Below are 27,492 nucleotides of genomic sequence, written 5' to 3'. Positions count from 1 at the left end.
TTCACTAGCATAGCAGTGTAGGAGACAGCCTGGGCAGGACAGTTAAAGGGGTCACAGTTGTTCCACAGTCCAGATTCCGCTATGGGTAATGTCATAATCATATCTTACCACGTTTTAAAACAGTATCAGACAAATGGGATGACCGGGATAATTATGGGTCTGTCAGCCTGACATCAATCATAGGCAAAATAATGGAATGGCTGGTACAGGACTTAATTAATAAAGAATTAAAGGAGGATAATGTAACTAATGTTGGTCCCTGTGGATTTATGGAAATAGTAAATTTATTTGATATCTTTTTTGATGAGATTACAAATTTAGTTGATAAAGATAATAGTGTTGATGTAATATATTTAGACTTCTGTAAGGCTTTTGACTTGGCACTGAATGACATTTTGATTAAGAAATTAAAATGATACAAAATCAACATAGCACACATTAATGGATTAAAAACTGGGTAACTGGCATGTCTCAAAATGTAATTCTAAATAGAGAATCATCACTGAGTGGGTGTATTTCTACTGGGGTCCTCCAGGAATGAGCTCTTGGCCCTGCATTGTTTAGCATTTGTTACAATGACCTGAAAGAAAACATAAAAACATTACTGATAAATTTTGCAGAAAACATAAAAACATTACTGATAAATTTTGCAGGTGACAAAGATTAGGGGAGTGGTAAATAAAGAAGAGGACAGGTCACTGATACAGAGCATTCTGGATCACTTGGTAACATGGACACAAGCAAACAACATGCATTTCAATATGGCCAAATGTAAAGTCAGACACCTAGGAACAAAGATAAACTTACAGGTGTCATGCTGTCTGGAGTGGCTCACAATTGTGAATGCCTACCTAAGGGCAGACTGACAGAAAACAGGGGAGACACCCCAAAATGGTGGTGTGGTCTATTATTAGATTTCACCACGCTTGTAACAAATGTGAATTTCTGGATCACTATCCCAGTCTTACCATGGAGGCACAGACAGTCCCCTTAGACGCTCCAGTCTGTCTTGCCACCCAGACAAACCAGACTTAGTGATAAATGGTCACTTAAACCAAAAATCACACTACATCAGGTTGCTTCCAGTCCCAAGAGACCAGTCACTTGGTCAATTGATACTCTGAATCTTACACCAAAGACAATGCTGGTAGCCAATTCTATAGTAAAGGAACTAAAAGTTTATTAGCTAAGAAAAGGAAATGGGAGTTATTGAGAGGTTAAAGCAGGTAAAATATATGCACAGGTGAGTTACATTTTGTAACTCAAAATGGTGGCAATGATGTAATAAACTGCCAGTTTCCCAAAAGTCTTTTCAGGGTACCCAGATTGTCTCTGGGGCTCTCTGCTTTGCATCTGGTATACTTTCTTGTAAGAGTTCAAACAGTCCCGAGATGCAGGATCTTTCCTTGAATCCATATATATAACTTTTTCTGACAGAAAACAAGCTGACAGTGTCTCTACCCACATGAGCTTTCCCTTTGATGATGGTGAGTGAGGAATGCACTTTGAATCTTTGACCTCCAGTCATCACACACAATGGCTCTTGCTTTGAAATTAGCACTTTTCTGTTAAAGTCCTTTATTAGCATCCCACAAGGCTTCTTTCATGGGTTATATACTGTAAATGTTTGCTGCTACATTATAACAGGATATAGATAAGTGAAAACAATGCAAGTAACAATGAAGTATAAACACCAAATACACTCTTCTACCTTCACCAATCACTTTGATCTGTACTAATACACTAGTGAATTGGCCTGAATATATTCTGGTGTGACCTGGGTCTGCCAGTGTCACAACAGGATGAGGGATGCTATCCTGGGAAGTATTGACTCTGAAAAAGACTTGGGGGGTTATGGTGGATAATCAGCTGAATATGAGTTCCCAGTGCAATGCTGTGGCCAAAAGAGTTAATGTGATCTGTTGATGTATAAACAGAAGACTCTCCAGTAGGGGTAGAAAGATTATATTACCTCTGTATTCGATGCTGGTGTGACCGCTAGCACAATACTGAGTCCAGTTCTGGTGTCCATAATTCAAGAAGGATGTTTAAAAACTGGAGAGGGTTCAGAGAAGAGGCACAAGCATGATTAAAGGATTGGAAAACATGCCTTATAGTGAGAGACTCCAGGAGCTCAATCTATTTACCTTATCAAAGAGCGTTTGAGAGGTGACTTGATCACAATCTATAAGCACCTACATGGGGAATAGAAATTTGATAATAAAGGGATCTTTAATCTAACAGACAAAGGTATAACAAGATCCAATGTCTGGAAGTTGATGCTAGACATATTTAGACTAGAAACAAGGCACAGTTTTTAAACAGTGAGAGTAATTAACCATTGGAACAATTTACCAAGAGTTGTGCTTGATTCTTTGTCAGTGAAACTTTTAAATCAAAATTGGATGTTTTTCTAAAAGAAATGTTCTTGTTCAAACAGGAATTAATTCAAGGAACTCCTATGACTTGTGTGGTGTATTGAAAACTGTGTTAAAATTGTGATCTATCACTTTAAATTCTCAGGAGGTTTTCCAGGTCGTGCTTGCAGGCCAGTATTTCTGTAGGGGAATGTGTGATCTTGGCCTACAAGCAGTCAGTCTGCAGCCAGCCAGCCAGCCTAGAGGAAGGTGGGATGAGTTGTGCCTCTCTCTTTTAGGAAGCAGCCTGCTTTTTGTCTTTCTGTTTTGGGGATCTTGTGTGTTATGATTCTGAACTCTAAAAAATAAAGTAATGTTATATTGCAAGAGTATTTACCTAACTTCTCTATTTGTATGCAGTGAACTTAACAACTGGCTATTCAGGGAGTCAGACTAGATGATCATAATAGTCTGATCTGGCCTTAAAACCTATAAAATGTTGTTCATCCAAAACTCTTCAGCTATTTTTTAAAAAATAGAAAACTAAGAGTTTAGCCATGTCCAGATGCAGCATATCTACGGAAATAGCCATGTTAGAAGAGATGGCAATTTAAACAAACAGTCCAGTTAAACAAGCAACAATTAGGATTAACGTTGTTCCCTTACACCTCCCCCGCAAAATCCAGAGTTTTTATGTGTGATTTTACATGCCATAGGCAGGTGGACAAGTGATCCTCCCCACCTGTTTTTTGTTTTAACCCAATCATTTAATCTAGAAATCACATTTTCACAGAATTGAACTGTTTCCTCCCCTTAACTTATGTTTGTTTTCATGTGTGAAATGTGGTAGAGAAGATCTTAACCAACACATGTGCCGTAATAAGTAGGCATCACAGCTTTTGATAATCATGGAGCTCAGGTTTACTCAAAATAGTCTCACCTCTGTGAGTAAGTAAAGTCTGTGATTGTAACTTAGTATTTTGAATGACACCAACTATTTCCATCTCAGATAAGAGCTTGGTGAATAGAGGCCCCTATACTGGAGCTCTCATGAGCATGGTAAATGGTCCTTTTTTTTAAGCTCAGATGGGTGCCTGGTGTGGTAGTACAGATCATGAACATTAGAAAAGCAAGCCCTGCAGCACAGCACTACAACATACATGTGAAATGTCTGAAATCCTTTGCTTTCAAGAGTCCAGCCAAAGGGTGATTTTACAGATAACTCCCAACATATGCCACATGCTGAATGTTCAGGAGATTCTATTGATGCTCCTTTGGCTGAGAAGTAGCTGAAACGTGGGGCCTTGCAGGATGGTTTCTGTTTGTATGAGATATGGTGACACAGAGACTCATGGTGTCCTTAGTTAATTCATTAATTCACGCATCCTGTTTCCTCGAACAGTGATAGGAACACAGCAATGTGCAGGCAGCTCTCTTTTAGCAGAAGTTTTGGTCAAGGTTCATGCGTCCTGTTCCAAGAAACAATTTTCTGCTTCTGTTTCTCTCCAGGGACCCCCCACAAAGAAATGCAGACTCTCTCTGCTGACTGCCTACATGGTACTTTTGTCCCAGCCTCTAAGCTTGAAACTTCGGAAACCCGCATTATCTGTATGCTTCTCTATAGGATTTATAGTCTTGCTGGGTGGCTCTGCATGTCAGCACCCTCCTTTGTCTACCCCTGTTTTTATTATGCAAAGTATAGGCTGTGGACCTGGGGGAGCCACCATATAACCATATAACCCCACCACTTTTAAGAGGGGCCACTCACTCCAATTTGCACTGGCCACCCCTCTGTCCTGACAAAGGGGTGGCCAGGCCAAACCTGAGGGGAGCTGTGACCATGTGCACCAGGTCTCAATGCCACTCTCTCAGATATGGCCCGGCCACCACCCGCCCCATCATGACAGAGGGGTGGCTGGGCCAAATCTGAGTGACCGCATATGTCACAGCGCGGGGTGCACCACAGTAATGGGGTCCTGCTCTGTGCAGCACCTGTCAGCTGCTGAAACTACAGCAGCTCCTCTCAACACTAGTGGACAGCCAGGAAGTGGGACAGACCCATGATCCACGGGTGAGTCTCATCAGCAGTGAAGGGTTAGGTAAGGAGCAAGGCGAGGGAGGCAGGGGCTGCTGGGAGGAGACAGTAGGGGTGCTCCCTCGAGGGCTGAGGCCCCTGAGAGGGGGTGCATGTAGGGGGCTCATGGGCCAGGGGGGTCAGGCTGCTGGTGGAGGGAAGAGGGGTGCCTCAGAGATGGTGGAGGGTCACGCAGGAAGGGCAGCGCTATGGCCCCCCCCCACCACCACCACTTTAAATGGCGCTCCACAGCCCCTGATGCAAAGGAATGTAGCACACCCTTTTACTGTAAGAAGGTCTGGGATCGCCTTTGCTCCCAAGACCCCTAGCAGTGGGCTGTTAACATCTCTTTTATAACTGCTCATAAGATGTGCCAGTGTTGAGTCATGTGCTTTGGGCCTTGTGTGGACTAGGTTTGAAAAAATGGTAGTGTTCGCTAACATTGTTAGCTAATATTTTTAAAATGTAGTATAGGCAAGGTCCACTGCCTTTCACATGTGCTAACCTGGCCATGCTGCAGCCTACCTGAGATTTTACCTCAGCTTAGTGTGTGTTGAAGCCAGTGTGCCTTGTCTACACTTATCTAACCGTGCACCTTCTCAACCCTAGTCTAGGAAGAGCCTTGGATTACTTTCTAAACCTAGTCATATGCTTTAAATTCCTGAGGCTGCAAGCTACAGCGTGTGGTACTTCCTGTGAGGAGTTGACTGTCTTCAGTTACCACTGAATCTACTTGAGGGACTTGAGCACCTCCCATACACCAGCAGCAGAGCTGTCCAAAATAAGATAAATGAACACCAAAATATGCCATAAAAATTGAAATCTCCAAACCTACACTACCCCCAATAGAGCTGCTTAAATTGTGAAATTATATTTGTGAGTTTTCATCAAATAGCCAGATTTTTTTTCCTGTATTTTCCATGAAGGCTTCTCCTGGTTCTTCAGGGATTCTCAATAGGCTATAGGCCATGGATTTAGGAATACTCAAATACACTCTATGTCCCAATCCCGCAACACTTTAAAGTGTTTGGAGCCAGCAACAGCAGTCACACAACAATTCAGTGTGTTTCCATGTCCTGCCAGTGCAAAAGACAGGCAGATGCCTCATGAGAGATTTTGTGGGTAGTTGTCCTGCCTACCAGTTGTTTTTCCCACTCCCACAAAGGGGGGTGGGGAAGCAGCCTGGTTGTGTGCTCCTAAAGAAACCATAGGGAGCAAATGCTCAGGAGGCCTCATTCCAGATGAGACAACATAAGATATGGTGGGCGGTCTGGCCTGGCACGTGGGGAGAAGGGCCTATTATAGGGCATGGTTAGGGGAGAGGAGAAAGGAGAGCTCTGAGATGTAGGGAGGATCCGGCCTTATAGGGGAGGTTTCCAAAGTCTGGATAAGATTTGTATAAGCACCTGAATGTTTGGATGTTTATCTGAGCCAACATGAACTCCAAACCCCATTTGTGCTACAGGATTCAATACCTCACACTAATTCCCCTCAGATCTTCCTGCCTTCAGCTCTTTCTCTCACCCTGCCCTTCTTTTCTCAGTAATCTGCCATCCTTGTTTCCCCAACCTCCATGTTTCTTTTTTTTCTCTCCCTTCTCCACTGTTTGTCTTCCCTTTGCTGGGTTGCCCCCTCCCACTTCCACAGGATATTATAACTGTGCTTTTACAATGCAAGTGATAGCTTGAAAAAAGATAAAGCAAATATAATGGTTATTAATTGACCGTGGGCTTGGCCACAGACACTCACCCCTTTGAAACTCAAGTGTTCTCGCTTCAGAACAGCAACCCTAGGTAAACGTTCTTGTGAACAGTGTAAAAGAGCAAAGGGCCTTCTCGTGCTCCCAGTAATGTCAAGGTGAGTTTTGTCATTGACTTCAGTGGGAGCAGGAGAAGGCGCAAAATGCCTTCACTGTAAGCCAGAAAGTCAGAAGGAGGCTATGTCTTGCTTTGAAAACATTAGTCCTGCCCTGTAAAAAGGTCAAAAAAGCACTTTCTTATCTGCCTCAAGAGGCATGTTTCAGCAAGGGCATAGGAACCAGGAACTCCTGGGCTCTTTTGCTGACTCTGCCATTGAATCACCATGTGACTTTGTGAAAATCTCTTCACTTTTCAGTTTACTCGCATATAAAATGCGGCTCAAAGGGGCTTTGGGGACTTAATTAGTTAATGCTTAAATTGAAAAGCATGCAGTATGATGCAGTATAAATGATACAGCATATGATGCAGTATGAATGATCCTATTTAGTAAAGCTGATCACCATCCAAGTTTTCTCTGCACTTGTAACTGGAGCCAAAATTGATAGGAGAAACATAATTAGCAAAAATTACAAAGAAATCCTCATCAGCCACAGACTGCTGTGAAAGGACTTAACTTGCAAAAATCACACATAATCATTCATTTTACCACCTCCTTTCTGAGGGAGAAGAAAAGTGCTATTTTTTTTTTAACAATGAGATTCATCATGGAAATAAAGCCCACTTAGCATGAATCTTAAATCACATGGATGCAAAAGTGCAGAAGAGCCTGTATTTCCTTTTTAATGAAATGCTAAGATGACTGCTATGCATTTTCTTCTATTAGACACCAATAAGCCATGAGTCAATCACAGTTTGAATGTGCATTTGGAGTTCCTTATATACATTTTTGCTTGACGCAGTTTGCATATAAAATCAGTGCGTGTGTGTGAAAGTCCAGGAGTACCTGTGTCTGTGATATGTGTTACATATAAACAATGACTTTATACCATTAAAGTGTTTGCAAACAGATAGCAAATGTAAGGGAAGTCTGAGTTACATTTGCCACTGACCGTAACTAGCATAAAATACACTTGGGCACTCCTGTCTGACAGTTTCCATTATTAGTGTTTTTCTGCATCATTTCCTTTTGGGTTTTTTTTCATGCTAACTGTGTACAACAGTTACAACAAACAGCCGTCCATTGATACCTTATTGGGTCATAGTGGGCTCAGGTGTGAGCCCTGCTGCACAAAGAGTGCACAAGATGTGTCAGGTGCTGCCTTGGTCCTCCCCGCGGGTGACCTCCACTGCCAGATTCTGTGCAGGACGGGTGAGGAGACCAGCTACTGCTGAGCTGCTACTTCCCCCTCCTTGCAGGTGGATGCAGAGTGGGCGGAGTTTTGGCTCCGATCCCTAATGCACTGGAGCCAGAACTGTCACCATTTGCTTTCCACTTAAAGGAAGGGGAGAAGCACTGACCAGTTAGTGACTATGAAAGCCAGAGCCTGGTTCCTACCCTGCTCCTGGAATAGGACTGCTACATCCTGCCCCCCTTTTCCAGGCTGGACTGCAAGGTTGAAATCTAGCCCTGTCACAGTGCCTGTGCTGACGCTGTGATGGCTCTTATTGACTCCACAAATCCTGTCCGTAGGATGGCTCAGAATTTAGATAGCTCTTCCGGGGACATTATAACAACTTCTAAGCTATTTGCAAAGTAGTGGGTGGGGAGAAGGTGTGCCTGTGCCTCTCAGTGACTTCATCTGCCCATGTAAGGTTGCTCCTTAACTAGCTGGTAGCTGAACTTTTAGGCATTAACGCACACAAATGTGTACAAAAATGGAGCCTTGGAGAGTGTGGGAGGGGGGAACGTCATTCCTTACAAATAATTTTTATCTTATGCTTTTTTCCCCAACTGTGAGAGTAATACCCCAAATACGGTCCTTAAAATAGATTGATTAATTGGAGTCTGTAAATTCCATTATTACACATCATCTTGGCAAATCTGTAGTACATAAATAATATAAGCTTTTTGGAACTCAAGACATATGGATAAACAAACAGATTTACTACCAAACAAGGACTTAGAACTTAGGTTTGTGTGTACATTATATAATGTACATTGATTTTTCTCTCTGTGTGTGTATATATATATATATATATTAGCATACATCTATTATATATTTAGCATTTTAGTTATGTTTGCAAAACTATATTTGTAAAAATTCCCTCCCTCAAGTTTCTACACTTGGTCTTTACCCATAGATGATGTTTTTGAAGGTCTGAGCAAAAATTTCTTCTGCAGTTTAGATTATGAGAATGCGGAAAACAAAATATTTCCTGCTTTTTGGAACAAAGATATTGCACAAGCTTGAAACTTTAAACTTGCCATTGACATGGTCTTCAATGACCCTCACTGACGTCTGGCTCCTTTTGCTTAGGGGAGAAAACACAACTTAAAAATAAAGTTGTGAAGCAAGTGAAATATCACTTCTGGGCCTCATGCTCGGTGGTTCTTTTCTATTCCTCTGTCTCCTTTGTACCGTCACTGCACAGTCAGTGATATTCCGTTCAAGGGGCTTACATGTACATGGGGTTACTAATGGGTCAATTTGTATGAGGTGGGTTGTGAATATTGTGTTGAAAGACACACTGCAGAAACTCTTCATTTAACATCAGAAACAGAAATAAAAATTGGGGCATAAATAAAATTGTGGATTCCATGATTTAGTGTCACTCCATTGAAGCCACTCTGCCAACAGTTGGGGATGGTGCTCTAACGGGCCAGAGCACCTGTGGAGATACAAGGGCTCCATGAGGATGATCTAGGTTTCCCATGGATTTTCTGGGGTCTGCAGGTTTTGGTGAAGGGTCCTGTGGCTCATGGTGTGGAGGGCAAACCCCACTCCTTAGTGGAACAATGCAGGGGGACCTCTGCAAGGGATCTTTGTGGCTGTTTCCTCTTCTAGAACTCCCTCCTGTGGGTTTACCTGTGGGAGGAAGCAATCAGCTCTTAGGGTTTGTCTACAGTGAGATTAGATACCCACAGCTGGCCCATGCCAGTTGACTCAGGCTTGCAGGGCTCGGGCTAAGGGGTTGTTTAACTGTGGTGTAGACATTGGGGCTCAGGCTGCACCCCAAGCTCTGGGACCCTCCCACCTCACAGGGTCCTAAAGCCCAGGTGCCAGCCCAAGCCTGAACATCTACACGGCTATTAAACAGCCCCTTAGCCTGAGCTTTGCGAGCCTGAGTCAACTGGCACGAGCCAGCTGTAAGTATTTAATTCCAGTGTAGACATACCTTTAGTGTGTTCTACTGTTTTTGTGGTTTAATGTATATCCTAATATATTTTTATGTTATATGTTTATAATATATGTTTATACCATAAAGTGCATAACATGCCATGGCTTAGTTAATGTTACTGTTGGAAGCTTGGGTGTAATCATGGCCCTATTAAAGGTTGATGGGAATACTCCCATTGATTTCAATAGGACCAGGATTTCAACTTTTGCATTTCCTGGCACTGAGATTTTAACTGGGAAACCTCAAGGTTGCATCAATTCTATTTTTCTGCATTTAATATAAAAGCATTCCAGACCAATAATCTCCTCCTAAATGGCATCTAGCAATGAATTTCTTCTAAAAAATTATGTGTGAAAAGCAATATTGCATGGCAAGCAGTATGTACTGTGCCTTCTGGGGTATCTGCCTCCTTGGCTTCTCTTTCTTGTGCTTCTCAAACAGAATAGAACATGAAGAAACTGGTTGAAAAGCAGGAAGTAAGAGGGGGGGAAGATAAAAAGAAAAATTATGGTGTAGGGAGTTCAGAATGGCCTCTAGTAATCTGCACTGCAGTTCTAAGAGAATTTCCTCTTTAGTTTATGGCAGTTACAGTATTTAGCCTAGATAATTCCTCATGCTTGCTGACATTTTTAAATTCTGCTGAATAGAAACAGTTTATTTTTGGACTATAAGCATTATCTACTTCAGCTGAAAGGAGTTAATTCAGTTTTTCTAGACGGGATCAGGAGATGCTTCAATGGTTTCTATCATGAACAGGGCAAGGCCAGGAAAAAGCCATTTATTTTTTCAAATCCAACACCGGGACTAAAGATAGTAAAAGACATGAAAGCTGACAACATTTTTTAAAAAATCTCCCACTCATTTAACTCTCTTGGATCTGCTGAGAGACTCATGTATGTGGTTGTTCTTTCCTGGCCCATGGAGAAAATGAGATGTACAAATCAAGCACTGAGATTTGTCTGAGCTTTAACCCTGAGGAAGGGTCCACTATAATCAGGTAATGATGTCCTCTGAATTTGCATAAATCTGCAGGTAGTCTCTTCCCAGATCCGACTTGCTAAGGTGTTTGTACACTGTATGGTTCAGCATTGTCACTTAAGTTTATTTGTACTGGATCCCTGTTCAAAAATCTAATATTATCAAATATTTCACTGAGTTCTTCTGCCTTTCTCACTAGGTCCATCATGGGTGCCATGTGGCAGCTGAGATGGTTACTGGTCTTTTTAATGCTTTGATCACAAGCACGTTGAATGTAAAGCTTTTGTCTTTGTAAGTTGTTTCTGTGGTAGATTGGCCCATGAAGCTCAGAATACCTCCAGGGCTAGTCAGAGCTATGTCAGGTGATTTCAACTCTGGGGGGAGGTAAAGGTGATTATAAGTCTCTTCTGAGATGACTGTGACATCTGGTTCTGAGTCAATTTTAAAGTCAATAGCTTTTCCATGAATATTCAGTTTCATTCTCCAGGCAGGCTCTGTGTAATCACATGTGATAGATCCCAGAAACAATGGCTCTTGATTGTCTGCCTGTAATATTAGCCAACTCCCTGACTGCTTTGGTACAGAAACAGCTGCAAAATGTCCATATTTTGTGCATTTGTTATACCTCGTGCCTTTCGCTAGACACACATCATCTCTTGGAGTATGAATTTTTCCACATCTTGTGCATTTAGTCTGACAGGTTTTGGTATTGGCTTGGAATTTCGTCATACCCTCGTTATGGTAATGACTTTTAGCATTCTTGTCTGTTTACAGCTTCTATGCTCATTTCACATTTTTCCAAGTTGAGCAAGTTGCTCTAGGTTTTGCTGGTTTACTAGTTTGGACTGCTTTGTTGTCTGAATAGCTGTTGATAGGATTAAGTCTGTTTTTTAATTGCACCTGCTGTGAAAGTTTCTGTTAACCCAATAACCAGCCTGTCTCTGATATTTTCATGTTTTGCAATTCCCAAATCACAATTTTCAGCCAATGCATACAGAGCTTTTTAAAAACAATCAACATTTTCCCCATGTTCTTGAATTCTCAGGTGAAAACATTCTCTGCCATTAACCGTGTTTCTCTGAGATATAAAATATGCATTCAACATAGTCAGACCTTTTATAGCCATCTTTGTGAGTGTCTTCAATAAAAGATTAAAGACATATGCTCTGCCTGCTTCCCCATAGAATGAATTAAAGAGCATAACTGGATGAGTCCAGTTTCCTTGTGGAGTTTGGATGCCATGCAACATCTTGCAAAATACCGCTTTTAGTCTGTCCAGTCTGAAGGTTTGTCAAAACTGAAGTTCTCTGGATCATTGAAGAGTGCATGTTGATGAGATTGAGCCTACAATCTGTTGTTCTGTTCTTTCAGTTTGCAACCTTTGTTCCTTTCCTTCTGTTTCTGTCCTCCTCTGGCATTAATTTACTTCTGACACCATATTATATGCACCTTGTACATGGTAGGTTACGGGGCTGCTACTAGCAGGTGTCTGTACCAGATATGGACTGACTTCAATGCTTCCTTCTCATCAGGAATGTGTTCACCTTAAGAAACTTTAATGTACTTCCAGGAATGGCTGTTATGATTTTAAGGTATGTTGCACATGGCGCTACCTCATGGCTGAACAGTATAAACCAGTTTAGCATACCATTACACCTCTTGTAGTTCTTTGAGCCCTATTGGTTTCATTTCTATTAAATTCCATCTGATTTTTTCCATAAGGGAAAATGTTTTCCCTTATGAAGCATTTCACTCTCTTCCTTTCCTCAGACTCTGCATGCTCTCCTGTGATTTCTCTCCTTTTCAGTACATCCTTGTTTAGACACCTGCCTCTACATCCATTTGCTATAAATTGATTTTTTTGCAGAAGAATCTTCCAGGCCTCATAAGAGTAATATAAAACACTGAAATATGAACAAAACAATGTGTGTGCCAGACTTTAATAAGTGTGATCCGCAGACTGCCAGTTATGGTGCACTTTTGCTCCTTGCTATTGAAACTATCGACTGGATAAAGTGTCACATGAGTGCCCTCTATTTTAGGAATTGGTTTTCAGTGCCATTTGATTGATCTTTGGCCAATACATTGAGTAACAATAAGGCCCTGGAGTTAATATAGTTGCAGTACCTATCATTGCTGTGGAGAGACAATTGACAGAAATGCACAGGACCTCTGAGAACTCAGAATATAGCATGTTTTAGACAAGCTGGAGATTCTAATGGGGTCAGAAGAGAACTTCAGATATTGTATCAAAACAAATCAATGGAAAAATTGAAATGAAAAATAAAGGATTATTTTCCAGCACCTACTTTGTATAACCCATCTAGACCCCATGTATAATACAATTCACTGAAGAGCCATCCTGCAATACCTGAAAGAGTGCTCTGATAACTCTTGAGAAATGGTATATTATTCCTTTTTAAAATTATTCCTTCAAACGCTGTGCACAAATGAATATAGTGGGTGCTTTTAGAAATCCACTGCCCTGGGTACCAGCATCTATCTATCCATCCATCCATCCACCTATCTCGCAGTACCACAATCACTACATGAAGCAACAAATGTTGAGTTTTTAATTATGTCCATGTTCTGCCATTAAAAGGTGTATGCTGTGTCTCAGTTTGATACACATCTAGTGAGTTTATTTATTCTAATATATTTTGACTTTAGAATTCAAATGAGAAATCTTTTTTTTTCCTTTTCAATCCTTTAAAACTGTGAAAAATCTACTCCTATGATTTTTGCATGGCACTGAAAAATTTGCAACCCCGTAGGCTTTTTAGTTTGATAGAACACAACGGAGGGAAGAGTCACTTTTTTTCTGAATTTTGTTTCATTCTTGTTTTCTTTCCCCCAGGGAAATGGCAAAGGAATAAAAATCATACCGTAGGCATGTAATAAATTAAACAAAAGGAAATAAATTGCTTTTATATCACAGATGTTCCTTTAGTCATGAACAAAATATTTCTGTCTTAAAAATGTAGAGGTAAGAATTCTCAAAAATGTGAAAAACTTCCATAAATTCTAATATCTTTTATCAGAGTAGAACCTTTCCAACACATCAGACTTAAAGAAACCTAAATCTCTCCAGCTCATTGAAATCCTTAGGCTAAGGCTCAGATCCTAAACTGTGGCTGAGCATGAACTAGAGATGGCTGAAGGCTGCCCTAACTTACAGTGGCTGTCAATGGTTTCCCCAAGGCTGCTGAGAGCACGTCATCCAGTACCCTCCTCTCTTTAGTGGCTACCCATTGAATACCCAGTCAAATTCAAGATTTCAGTCCTCACCTACAAAGCCCTCCCTGTGACTCACCCAGGTTACTTGAGACACCACCTCATCTTATATAGTCAGAGGAGGTCATGGCAGTGACATTCCTCTTCTTCTTCTTCTTTGTATGGCAGATGTAGATGTAGAGTAACAACTATCATTTTACATTTGGGTGGTTAAGCCCAATAATTCCATCAGGAGTAACAAAGAGTAGAGCTGTGATGCCTCCTTTGTATTTGTGAATCGGGCATTGAGTCGTTATATTCCATGGTAACAGAACAGGGTGTGAGGCGTAATGGACTCGCAACCATGACTAGCATAGTTGAGTCATTATATATTCCACAGTAGGGGGACTATGGTAATGGAACAGGGGGTGGAGAGGTAATAGCTGCCTATATAAGAAAAAGTCCAAAAACCGTGACTGTCCCTATAAAAACAGGACACCTGGTTACCCTATTCCATGGTCTATTCTGGTTGACCACAGCTGCAGACTGGAGAGTTTTTAATTTTTCATTTGTGCATCAAGTATCTGCATCTGACATTGTTTGTGCAGATGCAATTTTTTGCCCATAATCTTCATGGAAGATTGGAGCAAGGAATCGTCTGCATTGGATCTTTCATAAGTTTATTTGTGATGTTTTGTGAACTCCATTCAGCCTTCCAAGCTTCACCAGGGTTGAAGTCACATTGTCGAAGGTTAAGCATGTGGGTCCAAAAGGACTTGTGCAACTTCAAGTGGTGGTTAGGAGCGTCATTGAGGTCCTGATGGATGGAGAGATGTTTGTTTTCCTTGATTTGCTGGACTTCTCAGAAGACTGCAGCATTGCGTCGAATGGATGGAGGAGAAATGTGCAACAGCACAGGGAGCTAAGGTGTTAAATCAACTTGAGAGTTCCAAAGATGCACCGCATTGCAGTGTTCAGTTGAACATCAACAAGTCAAGTGTGGCTACTTATGGTCCATACCATTGCAAAGTACTCGGCTACGGAGTACACAAAGGCCATTGCTGATGTCCATAACACTGATGCTGATGCTCCCCAGCTTGCGCTTGCCAGTTTCTAGACCAGGTTGACCCTGGTCTTCATCTTTGCAGCTACCTTCTTCAAGTGATTGTGAAAGTTTAGCATGCAGTCTAGCTTCACTCTGAAATATGTATGAGTGGGGTCATATCACACAGTGTTGCCATAGAAAGTCACTTTCAGAATGCACTTACCGTTCCTGTTATCAAGATGGAATACAGTGACTGTTTTTTGGGGGTTTGGCTTGAGCCTCCATTTCCAGAAATATTCCTCCATAGTATTTAAGTCCCTGATCAAGGTGGACTTGATGTTGTTGGAGGTTGCTGCTTATATTGCCAGGGCAAGATCATCCATATATATAAATTTGTGCAACTTTGTTGGCAGCATGTCGCTCCTGTAGACGTTGAAGAATGTCAGTGCGAGTACTGAGCCTTGTGGCCATCCATTGCTGAGAAATCAGGGCACTGACTTTGTCACCCAAATGGACACATGGCTGCCTATTGCTCAGCATCGTCCATAGAAGGCATAATGTTTTGAAGCAGGGGATGATCAGCATCAGACCTTTAATCCAGACCAGGTCACAGGCTGATGACAGGTCTACAAAGGCTGCACCGGTCTTGGATTTCTTCTGGAATCTGGCCTTGATGTGCTTTGCAAGGGCCAAAACTTGGTCACATCAACCACATTTAGGGCGGAATCCCACTTGTTCTTTAGGGGTCACAGACTCGACAAGGGGGTTGATTCTCTGGAGGATGAGACATTCCAAGAGTTTGTAGGTCAGGTACAAGAGTGATATTGGCCTATAGCTTCCCAGGCTGTTGGTCAGCTTGCCCAGTTTGAGTCTGGTAATGTCCATCACCTCCCGCCATACTTTTGGGATGCCTCCAGATTCCATTGTTTTGGTGTACAGTTTTGCCAGCCATTGGAGTCCCTCAGGGCCTATTTGATGAAATTCCAGGGAGATGGGATACCATCTCCACTGGCTGCCTTCCTTTTCTTCATTGCAGCTAAACACTCCTTCACTTCATCTGTACTAATGGTGATGGAGTCTTGTGGAGGGATTGAGGTCATTGTCCCATATAGTTGACAATGGATCTCTTGATTGGTGTTTTTGTCATGCGGTTCTTTTGTGCTCCCCACCATTTTGGAAGCTATGGAGTTGGGCCAGACTTTTGAGGTCTGATATTCTGTTAGATTAGAGGTTCCAAGACATCGTAGTAGGGCCCAGGCATGGCAAATAGAGTGTGTGTAATCCAGACCTTCAACACACTCAATCCACCTCTGGCATCTGGCTGACTCTAGAGACTCTAAGGGCTGCCTGACTGGTTGTACTGCCAGAGGTCCTGGGTTTGTTTTGTCCAGCAGGGAGTGTTCCCAGGGATGCTCATTCTTCCCAGGATGCTCTCCTGGGCAATGGGGATTAAGGAGGACAAAAAATTGGTGATAACATTCTGGTGTCGCAGGGATTTGGATCACCACTTTTTCAACAGCTTCCCTATTACAGTCCCAGTTGGCTTTGGCCAGGTTCCATCATGGGACTCATTTAGACAGAATCATGGGGATTTCAGTGCCTATGCTGGCTGTTGGGGAGGTCAGGAAATATTTTGTGGGAGGCATAAAGCATGCTCCTGCTTTGATCTTTGGAAACAATGTTGAGGTCTGGGTTGTAGTTGTGTTGCCAGCAAGAGGAGAAGGACACTGCAACTTCAACAGTGAAACTTCTTGTGTACACAGGATGCAGAGCTTTCTGAGCAACTGGCCATCAGATCTGGAATTCTCCTGGAAGCAATCAAGGTGACCATGAAACACAATATCTTCAAAATAAAATGCAAAACCTACATCTTGAACCAAACCTTCAAAGAACAAAACTCGCCTAGGTGCCTTCCAAACTGTAGTTCCTGGCTGACTGGAGGGTGGAAAATAGGTACATACAACTTGTGTAAATTTCATAATTATGTGAGATTCTCAAATATGATGGTGATAGGTACCATATAAGAACCAAGACATACAATAAAATTTTAGGCCTGTGACAAGACCCAAAATCAGATAAAACTGGGCTACTCTAGGGGTTTGTTTCAAAAGTTTCACAGACCTAGATCCCTAACCTCTCCCAATATCAGAAAGCTACATGTGCCTCTAGAAGTTTAGTCTTCCCTGAAGTAGCCATAATATCTCTGTGCCAACCTAACATATGGGCATAAACATAGACAACCACAAGCCTGTGTACTGTACATGCACTAATGGAGTGTAAGATTCTCAGCTGGAAAGATTGAAACCGTTGTCTCTGATGTGGAGCATGAGAATGTGGCACTGCAAATCAAGCCCTGCACTGAATTAACTTACTCCCCAAGCCTCAAAATAATAATAATGTTTATCTTTTATCAGAGGGAGGGGAAAAATTGGAGAGATTATACACGATTCTGGTTCTCAATAAAAAGCCTCTGGAAATGTGTAGGGCACTACGCGTGAGTTCGCAGCTACCCAAAGGGTAGAGCTGTAAACCAGCCAAGTAGAATATAATTAGGTCAGCTGTCTGAGGAGTACTTCTGATGTGGAAGTTACACGTAGAACCAAATGCAGACTTAGTGTAAGTAGGTGTAATTCCATTCACTTCCATGGATATGCACCTGCTTACACCGGGTCTGAATTTGGCCAGTGATTCTGATAAAATAGAACCCTTCTGGCATGATCCAAAGCCCACTGGCTTCAATGGGCTATCGATCGGGCCCTTAGAGGGAGTAAAGCCTTTTATATTATGCAACTTTTATGGATGGCTTCATCATATTAGCAGTTTCATCTAAGATACTTTTCCACACTTCTGTTTGAAAAATATTGGGACTGTCAAGTGATTACAAAAATCAATTGCAATTAATCGCACTGTTAAACAATAATAGAATACCATTTATTAAAATATTTTGGATGTTTTCTACCTTTTCAAATATATTGATTTCAATTACAACACAGAATACAAAGTGTACGTGCTGGCCTTCGCTTCCCACAGCCCCCATTGGCTGGGAACGGTGAACCGTGGCCACTGGGAGCTGCAGGCTGCTGTGCCAATGTAAACAAACTGTCGCCTACACGTAATGATTTTCCATGGGTCCAGATGATGAAGATGAAGAAGCATTGTTCTAAGTCAGCCATAAAAATGTTGGCATACTGTGGGGCCATGGCTGACTTAGAACAACGCTTCCTCAGCTCTTGTCCCCTAATGTCCCTACTCTACTTGCACTACATTGATGACATCTTCATCATCTGGACCCATGGAAAAGAAGTCCTTGAGGAATTCCACCATGATTTCAACAATTTCCCATGATTATCACTACAAACATTTTTTTTCTCCAGCTGATAATAGCCCACCTTAATCGATTGGTCTCATTAAGAGTTGGTATGGCAACTCCCATTTTTTCATGTTCTCTGTATGTGTATATATATATATATATAATCTTCCTACTGTATTTTCCACTGCATGGTTCTGATGAAGTGGGCTTTAGCTTATGCTCAAATAAATTTGTTAGTCTCTACGGTGCCACAAGTACTCCTCATTCTTTCTGCTGACACAGACTAACATGGCTACCACTCTGAAATCAATCTATTTAGTTTAACAAAGAGAAGGGGTGATTTGATTAGTCTATAAGTATCTGCACAGGGAACAAATATTTGATAATGGACTCTTCAATCTAGCAGAGAAAAATATAACACTGTCCAATGGCTGGAAGTTGAAGCTAGACAAATTCAGACTGGAAATATGGTGTAAATTTTCAACAGTGAGGATAATTAACCATTGAACCAATTTACCAAGGGTCATGATGGATTCTCCATCACTGGCAATTTTAAAATCAAGATTAGATGCTCTAGGAATCATTTGGGGGAAGTTCTATGGCCAGTGTTATACAGGAGGTATATCAGGCAACAGGAGGTACAGACTATATCACAATGGACCCTTCTGGCTTTATAATCTGATAATCTGTGAGAGGTGAGCCCATGTGGATCTGATTGTAAGTATGAGGCCTGAGATCGTAAGCAAGTCCACGCAGAAACAATTTCCTTGTTGTGTGTCTCTACAGTACCTAGCACAACAGAACCTGGATCCTGACTGAGGACTTTTGATACTACAGTAATTCAAATAATAAACAGCAATTTATGTAGCTGTTTTTGAGGTATGTACACATGAAAAGTGTCTTCACCATTTAAGACATTTTCAGAGATTTATTTTGCACTTAACTCAAATAAAGTTTGAGTTAAACATTTCTGATTTGATGTGTATATGGTAATGTTCAACAAGAGACAGCTTCTCTGACTTGCCTTTCAAGATGTATAAAACATTTTATTTCTTGTCCTACTGCATTTTAACTAGTTTAATACTTGAGCTATGATTCCTTTCTTCGCCTTTTTTCCGGGTGGCTATAGGATATATTGACTAATGTGGGTTTCTTTTAAAAACAAGCAAGCTGAATACTGGCTCTTCCATATAATAGCACTTTCTATATAATAGGCACAATAGGATCCAGGAATAACTGTTAATATTAGTGAAGTTACAGGGATGAATTCAGCCAACTGTGTAACATACTTCTATATTAATGCTTTATTGATGGGGATCTCTTCTAGAGGTTGACGCAGTATAATATTAACATATACTATTGTTGCCTGATATTTAGATTGTGTATTAATTATATAGATTACTTAAGAATCCCCAGTTATCATTTGAGGGTTGACAGGTTCTTGTCCCAAGATCAGGCCCAGTATTATTTAAATAATTATATAGTTGAGAAACCCGATGTGCACAGTTGCAACACTCACACTATAAGAACTCTTCTATATTTACAAATATAGTTTATTAATACATTTAGCACAGTCACAAACACCCCCAACTCAGTAAGATAGGTAGAGATACTACAGAATGTGCAAATGCACATCCATAGTCTCACACCATCTCCTATAAAACAACCTGAAGTGTTAGCCATCATCTCCCTCATCACCATCACCTTCCACATCATCACCAGTGGCCATCATTCTGGCACCTCCCAAGGACTAGATCTCCCACTCCTATCACCTCTAGGCTGGGATGCCACTTTTATAATACGTTACGCTGACGCTGCCATGTTCTACACGTATACAGTAAGAGATTTTTTCCTTTTTCCTTATTTGTATTTCCTCACCTTACTAATGTTGGAGTGTCTTTTTCCTACAGGTTAGTATGTCAGTGATCTCAACTTATTATCATAGTTGTCAGTTCATTACCATGGCCCTTTTGTGATTAGGTATCACATATGTTATTTCTGTCCTGACCAGTTATTTTCGTTCTTTCCCAGTTCCAAGTTATGGTGTACCCATTAAGTTTAAAAGGGTATGAATTTAGGAAAGCCCCTATGCCAACCTGCTTTAACGCATCCTCTATGTTAAAGGTCGTCACCGTATAGAATCATAGAATCATAGAATATCAGGGTTCGAAGGGACCTCAGGAGGTCATCTAGTCCAACCCCCTGCTCAAAAGCAGGACCAATCCCCAATTAAATCATCCCAGCCAGGGCTTTGTCAAGCCTGACCTTAAAAACTTCTAAGGAAGGAGATTCCACCACCTCCCTAGGCAACGCATTCCAGTGTTTCACCACCCTCCTAGTGAAAAAGTTTTTCCTAATATCCAACCTAAACCTCCCCCACTGCAACTTGAGACCATTACTCCTTGTCCTGTCCTATTCTACCACTGAGAATAGTCTAGAACCATCCTCTCTGGAACCACCTCTCAGGTAGTTGAAAGTAGCTATCAAATCCCCCCTCATTCTTCTCTTCTGCAGACTAAACAATCCCAGTTCCCTCAGCCTCTCCTCATAAGTCATGTGTTCCAGACCCTTTTTCTTTTGTTGCCCTTTGCTGGACTCTTTCCAATTTATCCACATCCTTCTTATAGTGTGGGGCCCAAAACTGGACACAGTACTCCAGATGAGGCCTCACCAATGTCGAATAGAGGGGGACGATCATGTCCCTCAGTCTGCTCGCTATGCCCCTACTTATACATCCCAAAATGCCATTGGCCTTCTTGGCAACAAGGACACACTGCTGACTCATATCCAGCTTCTCGTCCACTGTCACCCCTAGGTCCTTTTCCGCAGAACTGCTGCCTAGCCATTCGGTCCCTAGTCTGTAGCTGTGCATTGGGTTCTTCCATCCTAAGTGCAGGACCCTGCCCTTATCCTTATTGAACCTCATCAGATTTCTTTTGGCCCAATCCTCCAATTTGTCTAGGTCCCTCTGTATCCTATCCCTGCACTCCAGCGTATCTACCACTCCTCCCAGTTTAGTATCATCCGCAAATTTGCTGAGAGTGCAATCCACACCATCCTCCAGATCATTTATGAAGATATTGAACAAAACTGGCCCCAGGACCGACCCCTGGGGCACTCCACTTGACACCGGCTGCCAACTAGACATGGACCCATTGATCACTACCCGTTGAGCCCGACAATCTAGACAACTTTCTACCCACCTTATAGTGCATTCATCCAGCCCGTACTTGTTTAACTTGCTGACAAGAATACTGTGGGAGACCGTGTCAAAAGCTTTGCTAAAGTCAAGAAACAATACATCCACTGCTTTCCCTTCATCCACAGAACCAGTAATCTCATCATAGAAGGCGATTAGATTAGTCAGGCATGACCTTCCCTTGGTGAATCCATGCTGACTGTTCCTGATCACTTTCCTCTCATGTAAGTGCTTCAGGATTGATTCCATGATTTTTCCGGGGACTGAAGTGAGGCTGACTGGCCTGTAGTTCCCAGGATCCTTCTTCTTCCCTTTTTTAAAGATTGGCACTACATTAGCCTTTTTCCAGTCATCCGGGACTTCCCCCGTTCACCACGAGTTTTCAAAGATAATGGCCAATGGCTCTGCAATCACAGCCGCCAGTTCCTTTAGCACTCTCGGATGCAACTCATCCAGCCCCATGGACTTGTGCACGTCCAGCTTTTCTAAATAGTCCCTAACCACCTCTTTCTCCACAGAGGGCTGGCCATCTATTCCCCATGTTGTGATGCCCAGCACAGCAGTCTGGGAGCTGACCTTGTTAGTGAAGACAGAGACAAAAAAAGCATTGAGTACATTAGCTTTTTCCACATCCTCTGTCACTAGGTTGCCTCCCTCATTCAGTAAGGGGCCCACACTTTCCTTGGCTTTCTTCTTGTTGCCAACATACCTGAAGAAACCTTTCTTGTTACTCTTAACATCTCTTGCTAGCTGCAGCTCCAGGTGCGATTTGGCCCTCCTGATTTCATTCCTACATGCCCGAGCAATATTTTTATACTCTTCCCTGGTCATATGTCCAACCTTCCACTTCTTGTAAGCTTCTTTTTTATGTTTAAGATCCGCTAGGATTTCACCGTTAAGCCAAGCTGGTCGCCTGCCATATTTACTGTTCTTTCGACACATCGGGATGGTTTGTCCCTGTAACCTCAACAGGGATTCCTTGAAATACAGCCAGCTCTCCTGGACTCCTTTCCCCTTCATGTTAGTCCCCCAGGGTATCCTACCCATCCGTTCCCTGAGGGAGTCGAAGTCTGCTTTCCTGAAGTCCAGGGTCCGTATCCTGCTGCTTACCTTTCTTCCCTGCGTCAGGATCCTGAACTCAACCAACTCATGGTCACTGCCTCCCAGATTCCCATCCACTATATGGACCTTATGCTTTAGATCATCACCATCTTTGTAGGTGAAAGGTCCCAAACATATGTATGCTAACTTTCCCTTAGCTCAACATACACGATATGGCCTGCAGGTCCCTTGTGTTACAGCCTAAACATATTCTAATATAAACCTATTATAATAAAACAAATAAACTGAAAAGAAAATAAGAAACTTATAAGAAAAGATATGTAGGCAAGCAAGCAGGCTAGCCTTAAACGTATCTCATGTACCTGTTATGTATGTCAGTTCATTGCCCGGACACTTCTGTGGTTGAATTATGTACCTGTGGTCAGAACTCCGCCTTAAATTCTATTTTCGGCTCCCCAAATACTTGGGGTTTTCCTTTGGGCCGTTTATTTGTGCAAAGTTTATCTGTTTAAAATGCATAGGCCTCAAGCCTTATGCTAACTTGCTGAAGCTAATGTCTTACAGGATGCAGGCCTGTAGGTTTCTTGCATTACTGCTCAATACAGTATAATGCAAAGCAGAATATACTGCAACGCAGTAAATATAAATAAAGGCAAAGTAGTCCACTGGGCTACACTGTATACTCAAAAATTAAATTGACCCAGCTACGTCACTCAGGGGTGTGAAAAACCAACACCTCTGAGCGACATAGCTAAGACAACCTAACCCCCAGTATAGACCTCGCTATTGCCTCTCAGGGAAGTGGATTAACTACGCCGATGGGAGAACCCCTCCTGTTGCTGTAGTGAGTGTGTACACTGTAGTGTTTCAAGTGTAGACAAGCCTCAGTTCTTCAGGGGTCAGAGCTCTGCTTTGTCATACTCCCACGCTGAGTGTTGGCTGGCACAATGTTCAGTTTCACATCAGAGATCCCTGTCATATGGCGTGAGTGCGTGTGTGATTGTGACAGAAAGAAAACATGAACAACATTAGTAGTGTCACTCAGCATTGCTACGTGTTGCAGAAAGGACTTGCCAAATCAGGACACTGAAAAACCACCCTTCGGGTAGCAGACAATTCAGTGCTCTATCAGCATCAGTAACTTGTAGCCAGTGGGACCCTTCCAAGCAAAGGAGCATTTTCATTGACTACCAATACTTGGAATTCATCCCAGCAAACCTCTGTTTCTTTCTAAAGCTGTGACCCCACCTTCCCATCTAGTATGTATAGCCTGAGGTATGGTCCCGATAGGATCACCGTTTTGAAGCTTGTGAGTGTTGGCTGTAGCAGCGACTTAAAAAAGCAAACGCAAACAAAAACCGGGTAGTTATAAAGGCTGCCTGAACTATAATCATGATGGCAAAAAGTATAAAATACAAACAAAAACAAGATTGCAAAAATAATACCCAAAGTTCCAGGAAACCCTGGCAATTCTGCTCTGAATTGAAAGGTGAGAACAAAGGAAACTGAGTGGGAGCTCCTTTCTCAGTTATATTCTAATTCCACAAGATGTTGCATAGGTCTAACAGTGCCTGTGCCAATATCACATGTGTGTATTTCAATAATCGACAGAACAAAGCTAGTTAACACTGTGGTATTTCATCGGAATCATCTTGCTTGTGTCAATTTAGTTAATTACTATATTGATTTTTTTTAAACATAGAATCATAGAATCATAGAATATCAGGGTTGGAAGGGACCCCAGAAGGTCATCTAGTCCAACCCCCTGCTCGAAGCAGGACCAATTCCCAGTTAAATCATCCCAGCCAAGTCTTTGTCAAGCCTGACCTTAAAAACCTCTAAGGAAGGAGATTCTACCACCTCCCTAAGTAACGCATTCCAGTGTTTCACCACCCTCTTAGTGAAAAAGTTTTTCCTAATATCCAATCTAAACCTCCCCCACTGCAACTTGAGACCATTACTCCTCGTTCTGTCATCTGCTACCATTGAGAACAGTTTAGAGCCATCCTCTTTGGAACCCCCTTTCAGGTAGTTGAAAGCAGCTATCAAATCCCCCCTCATTCTTCTCTTCTGCAGGCTAAACAATCCCAGCTCCCTCAGCCTCTCCTCATAAGTCATGTGTTCCAGACCCCTAATCATTTTTGTTGCCCTTCGCTGGACTCTCTCCAATTTATCCACATCCTTCTTGTAGTGTGGGGCCCAAAACTGGACACAGTACTCCAGATGAGGCCTCACCAATGTCGAATAGAGGGGAACGATCACGTCCCTCGATCTGCTCGCTATGCCCCTACTTATACATCCCAAAATGCCATTGGCCTTCTTGGCAACAAGGGCACACTGCTGACTCATATCCAGCTTCTCGTCCACTGTCACCCCTAGGTCATTTTCCGCAGAACTGCTGCCTAGCCGTTCGGTCCCTAGTCTGTAGCGGTGCATTGGGTTCTTCCGTCCTAAGTGCAGGACCCTGCACTTATCCTTATTGAACCTCATCAGATTTCTTTTGGCCCAATCCTCCAATTTGTCTAGGTCCTTCTGTATACTATCCCTCCCCTCCAGCGTATCTACCACTCCTCCCAGTTTAGTATCATCCGCAAATTTGCTGAGAGTGCAATCCACACCATCCTCCAGATCATTTATGAAGATATTGAACAAAACCGGCCCCATGACCGACCCTTAGGGCACTCCACTTGATACCGGCTGCCAACTAGACATGGAGCCATTGATCACTACCCGTTGAGCCCGACAATCTAGCCAGCTTTCTACCCACCTTATAGAGCATTCATCCAGCCCATACTTCCTTAACTTGCTGACAAGAATACTGTGGGAGACCGTGTCAAAAGCTTTGCTAAAGTCAAGAAACAATACATCCACTGCTTTCCCTTCATCCACAGAACCAGTAATCTCATCATAAAAGGCGATTAGATTAGTCAGGCATGACCTTCCCTTGGTGAATCCATGCTGGCTGTTCCTGATCACTTTCCTCTCATGCAAGTGCTTCAGGATTGATTCTTTGAGGACCTGCTCCATGATTTTTCCAGGGACTGAGGTGAGGCTGACTGGCCTGTAGTTCCCAGGATCTTCCTTCTTCCCTTTTTTAAAGATTGGCACTACATTAGCCTTTTTCCAGTCATCCGGGACTTTCCCGGTTCGCCACGAGTTTTCAAAGATAATGGCCAATGGCTCTGCAATCACAGCCGCCAATTCCTTCAGCACTCTCGGATGCAACTCGTCCGGCCCCATGGACTTGTGCACGTCCAGCTTTTCTAAATAGTCCCTAACTACCTCTATCTCCACAGAGGGCTGGCCATCTCTTCCCCATTTTGTGATGCCCAGCGCAGCAGTCTGGGAGCTGACCTTGTTAGTGAAAACAGAGGCAAAAAAAGCATTGAGTACATTAGCTTTTTCCACATCCTCTGTCACTAGGTTGCCTCCCTCATTCAGTAAGGGGCCCACACTTTCCTTGGCTTTCTTCTTGTTGCCAACATACCTGAAGAAACCCTTCTTGTTACTCTTGACATCTCTCACTAGCTGCAGCTCCAGGTGCGATTTGGCCCTCCTGATATCATTCCTACATGCCCGAGCAATATTTTTATACTCTTCCCTGGTCATATGTCCAACCTTCCACTTCTTGTAAGCTTCTTTTTTATGTTTAAGATCCGCTAGGATTTCACCATTAAGCCAAGCTGGTCGCCTGCCATATTTACTATTCTTTCGACTCATCGGGATGGTTTGTCCCTGTAACCTCAACAGGGATTCCTTGAAATACAGCCAGCTCTCCTGGACTCCTTTCCCCTTCATGTTAGTCCCCCAGGGTATCCTGGCCATCCGTTCCCTGAGGGAGTCGAAGTCTGCTTTCCTGAAGTCCAGGGTCCGTATCCTGCTGCTTACCTTTCTTCCCTGCGTCAGGATCCTGAACTCAACCAACTCATGGTCACTGCCTCCCAGATTCCCATCCACTTTTGCTTCCCCCACTAATTCTACCCGGTTTGTGAGCAGCAGGTCAAGAAAAGCGCCCCCCCTAGTTGGCTCCTCTAGCACTTGCGCTAGGAAATTGTCCCCTACGCTTTCCAAAAAATTCCTGGATTGTCTATGCACCGCTGTATTGCTCTCCCAGCAGATATCAGGAAAATTAAAGTCACCTTTACATAGGCCTTTGTATTTAATTAACTTCTGTTTTAAATGTAGTTATACAAGTTCACCTCACTGTGTTCCGACTCATAGACTTTAAAGTCAGAAGGGACCATCATGATCGCCTAGACTGACCTCTTCACATCGCAAGCCACAGAACCTCGCTCACCCATCATGTAATAGACACTTAACATCTAGCTGAGTCACGAAGTCTCAAATCATAGTTTAAAGACTTCAGGTTACACAGAATCCACCATTTACACTAGTTTAAACTTGCAAGTGTTTTGATTAAACAAGTAACCTGCTCGTTTTTTTAATAAGGTGAAACCTGGTGCTGTTTTGGAAATTCAGTCCGTGGAATTAGGTCTGTTTAGTTTAGAAACCCGTTCTCTGCATTTCACAGTCAGGCACAATCAGGCATGTGAGGGTGCCAATATTTTTATAAATATCACCCCAGAAAGAAAAGCAGCATAAAGTTGTTGAAGTATTTATTTTTAATTAAAATTCTGTCTGTCATCAGAGTTTTATTGCTCTGGCTATGGGCCTGAACAAATTTGTTAATAAAATATTGGCTTTGTTTTTATACTTGTGGCCAAATTTACATGCACAATCTGTTAATAATGGAGAGCTTAGGTTTCCAACTAGACAACCAGTTTATAAAAAAAATGGACTCCACATTCTTTTACAGGCTATGTAATTAGTAATTTTGGATCAAAAACATTTCTAAAAAATAGTTGGACAAAGAAGAGTTCAGTTTAATAAAGGCATAAACTTGAATTTTCAGAAGTGACTAGTGATTTTGGGCAAGTCCATTTTTGTGTACTCAACCTGACACATTAACAGGAACTGTTTTTGAGAAAGTGCTGAGCACACATCCTCTCATTAAGGTGTCTCAAGCTCAGACTCACTGGTCACTTCTAAAAATTTAGGCTGTGATACCTTATCAGGTATAAGGCCCTGCAGTTGTGCATGTTCAGCCTCCTGATAACTTAATGAGCATAGCTGGGCTGCATCACCTGGATTGCCCACCTGATTGACTGAGGAAGGTAACAGGCTTGTTCTTAAACCCAGCAACAGTTTGGTGACT

The 27,492-nt window shown here is 42.3% G+C and overlaps 1 protein-coding gene across 1 annotated transcript in view; it reads right to left on the bottom strand.

The window, feature by feature from the left end:
• Positions 1 to 15,806, bottom strand: part of ARG1 (arginase 1) — a 122,202-nt gene extending 106,396 nt beyond the window's left edge. The window contains exons 1-2 of the mRNA XM_078851968.1: positions 15,707 to 15,806; positions 14,695 to 14,816 (exon numbers count right to left, since the gene is read on the bottom strand). Coding sequence (XP_078708094.1) covers positions 14,695 to 14,816; positions 15,707 to 15,806 — 222 coding nt within the window. The remainder of the gene's footprint in view (positions 1 to 14,694; positions 14,817 to 15,706) is intronic.
• Positions 15,807 to 27,492: the final 11,686 nt, after the last annotated feature.

This window comes from Lepidochelys kempii, chromosome 3, assembly GCF_965140285.1.
Source record: "Lepidochelys kempii isolate rLepKem1 chromosome 3, rLepKem1.hap1, whole genome shotgun sequence".
Lineage (NCBI taxonomy): Eukaryota > Metazoa > Chordata > Testudines > Cheloniidae > Lepidochelys > Lepidochelys kempii.
Note: the sequence above shows the minus strand (reverse complement) of the source record. Positions and strands in the feature narration are given on the sequence as shown.